A 3,100-nucleotide genomic window follows, 5' to 3' on the forward strand; every position below is an offset into this window, starting at 1 on the left:
TACATCTCAGAATTACACAGACTGTTCTGTCTTTTCTCCCAAGCTTGACAAATACAATCTGCCACAACAAAATCTCCTTTAACAAAACATATAACACAGTTTTTCATAAACTCAAGGAAATCACCACAAATAGAAGACATCTTACTAACAAATACCTCTCTTATATCATCATATTTAGAGCAATAAAAAGTGAACCACATTTTAATTTTCACCAAGTTCACAAAACAAACAGTTTCATCAGCAAACAAGAACTTGCAGTTACAGGCTGCTTTCATTCACTTCTTTATTATCACTAAGTCAGCCCTAGTGATATTAAAGCCTCACTGGGTAAGTTTTTTTTAATGAATACATTTACATTTTGTCCAATCTGTATGGTTGAGTATGTTAATACAACATAACTTATATAATTGGGGTGGTTGTATTTTGTCTCCCTGCTCTTCTATTGAGACATTTAGATTGTGTCAAAGGTCATGTCTCACCTAAACACAGGATCTGACACGAATTTTGACCTGATGGTCAAGATTCAATTTATACCCTGAGCAAGCAGGCAGGTTCTATTAGCTCAATCAATGGTAAAAAAATCCAGCACTTGCGAATAAAACCAGTTGAAATCCAGGGTAGAAGAGGAAAGTTACACATTGCTGCTTTAACTAAACAACTATTGTGTATATGGTCAACTCACCCTATCCGCTCAACTTCAATCATAATCATAATAAAATCAAATTTTAATAATTGCGCCCACAGTACACATCATAACCGAGGTGAAGCAGTTTTGTCCCCAGCCCTAGGCGTTGATACAGGCGCTGTTCTGCAGATCGTGCCAGTACTTGAGCAGCTCACTGGGTTGAAACCCGTGGGACGTGATCAGGTTGCTGTACTTGCAGCTGGAGTATTCCACTCGCCGGCGGTTGAACAGCAACTCGTTGGGCGGCGGTGTGGGCTCGATCCGTAGCTCGGCCAGGCAGATCCCCACGTACACATCGTCCAAATGCAGCCGGGGAATGCTCAGAGAGGCTCGGTAGATTTTCGCCGCCATGTCTCCGGAGAACACGTAACCTGAACCGGAGGGCCAGGCGGGGTACTCCTCACCCGGGTACTCCTCCGGGGACAAGTAATTCTTATGGTTTTTGTCTCTGATCGGTAATTCGCCTCTCACGATACATCCTGTGAAGTAGTTCTTAGGATTAGGATTTAGTTCGGGTCTGAGCAGCTTGTGGATGAGGTAATTGGTGTTGACAAACATGTCACCGTCAGTTTTCATTACAAATCTGGCCTGTGGACAATGCATGGCCACCCAGTTCATCCCCATCAGTGTCTTTATAGTCAGGTTGTTGTAGGTATCCAAGAAGTCCTTCTGAAGGATATCGTGGTGCTTCTGGCTCTCGGACTCCACGTTCATCTGATGTAGGCGTCCCAGCTCGCCTTCACTCGCCCCCAGCAGGAACAGCCGGATGATTCCTAAGCCTGGAGCGAGGCTCTCATTGCCCCACGTCTGCCGTATGGCGTCCCGTGCCTCTACCGCAGAGACACGGATGTTTATCAGCAACACCAGGAATGGTTGTGCTTTCCCCTCTGGGCATTTGTTTGCCTCGTTGATGATGTAGGAGTACGACCCGGGGGACAGCATGCCACTTAGGCCGCCCTCTTCACTTTGGATGGCTTTAGCTGCCAGAGAGTTCTCCAGACCTGTCTCCCCCTGAGGAGAGGAGTCATCCGCATCTTGCCAGAATCTGATGTTATTATAAAGTTCCACGGGAAGCTCTCTCCACCACGGCCGATGGACCAGAAAGACCATGACCCCCAGGAGTAAGAGGAGAAACAGGAGATGCGTCCTCCACTGCATGGTGTCCAGAGGCTCTGTGGGACCTTTAATCCACTTGGACCTCAGTCACATTGGTCAGGGAAGTCGCAAGCAGCTTCTCAACCTCAAACCGTCAGAAAGAAGAAGTTGTTTTTGTAGGGGCGGGCATACTGACCACACCCCCAAGCTGAGGGTCTTTGGATTATGAGGTGGAATGCAACCATACAAGAATCGTATGCAAGGCATGCGGTGCTAGAATCACCAATGGAATTGCAACTACTTTGAAGACATGTGAAGAAGGTGCACAAAAACAGGTCGATCCAGATATACAGAAAGTGACCTAAGCTAATGCTAGAAGAAAACTACTCTTCTATGGCCATGCATGCAGTAATGTGCCAATGTTACAAACCTGCCTTCGGTAATGTCTGTTAGTGTTAACTCGCTATAGTCGCTATCATTGATGGGTGGCCAGTGTAGCCTAAAACAAAAACCTCAGTCACATTGGTCAGGGAAGTCGCAAGCAGCTTCTCACAGCTGCATAAAGCGTGGAAGTAATGTGACGGCAGCTCTCTAATCTAGAGATCTATCTAATTCTGCGAGTTGTGAATGTACCCTCCTATGATAGGAAGGTCCTCTATTATGGGCGGTGAGTTATGATTCAGTTTAGTTTGATTCCTCTGTAAGCAAGCAGCAAGCTTTTATCCTTACGACTGTTGGCAGGACGTTCCACATTTTTGTGGCATAGCAGGAGAATGAATTTAACCCCTTGTTAGAGCCACTGAGAGAGAGAGAGAGAGAGAGACTCTGAAAGTCTTATTAAAGAAATGTAAGTTAACACGTCATTGTCATTCACGTGGCCGTTGCATGTGCATTTTGCACGCAAGTTTGCGTCATGTACTTTCTGTACCATGAAATTATAAACCGGTTTCTGCATAAACCTATTAATAATAGGTTTATGCAGAAACCGGTTTATAATTTCATGGTACAGATAATAGGCTATTATATAGGAATGTACAGTATGCAGCACTCCTTATCATTATTATCTGGAATGCACCCTTCTAACAATACAGGTCGAGTTATTTGCATATTGAAACGGATTTGAAATGTCAAACATGTCAAGCCTCTGACGTTTTTACATTCATCATATTTTTTGTTCATCATGCAACACGTGTGTTCCGCCCTCAAATTCATCTTATGGAGGCCATCACCCCTGCCCGCACACACACGTTAAAGTCTATTTAAGTTCATGTATATTAAGTTCTAAATAAAAACGGGTTTCACTCCCAACTTATGCACGGT

At 44.5% G+C, this 3,100-nt stretch overlaps 1 protein-coding gene across 1 annotated transcript; it reads right to left on the reverse strand.

Annotated features, from left to right (window-relative positions):
- Positions 1–707: 707 nt before the first annotated feature.
- Positions 708–1,843, reverse strand: LOC311045945 (beta-1,3-galactosyltransferase 2-like; the record flags this gene model as incomplete). Its single annotated transcript, XM_084058016.1, has 1 exon — positions 708–1,843. The coding sequence occupies one exon, from the start codon at positions 1,841–1,843 to the stop codon at positions 785–787; it is 1,059 nt and encodes a 352-aa protein (XP_083914142.1). The 3' UTR covers positions 708–784.
- Positions 1,844–3,100: the final 1,257 nt, after the last annotated feature.

Source organism: Gymnoscopelus microlampas (assembly GCF_963454915.1).
Source record: "Gymnoscopelus microlampas genome assembly, chromosome: 5".
Taxonomy (NCBI): Eukaryota; Metazoa; Chordata; class Actinopteri; order Myctophiformes; family Myctophidae; genus Gymnoscopelus; species Gymnoscopelus microlampas.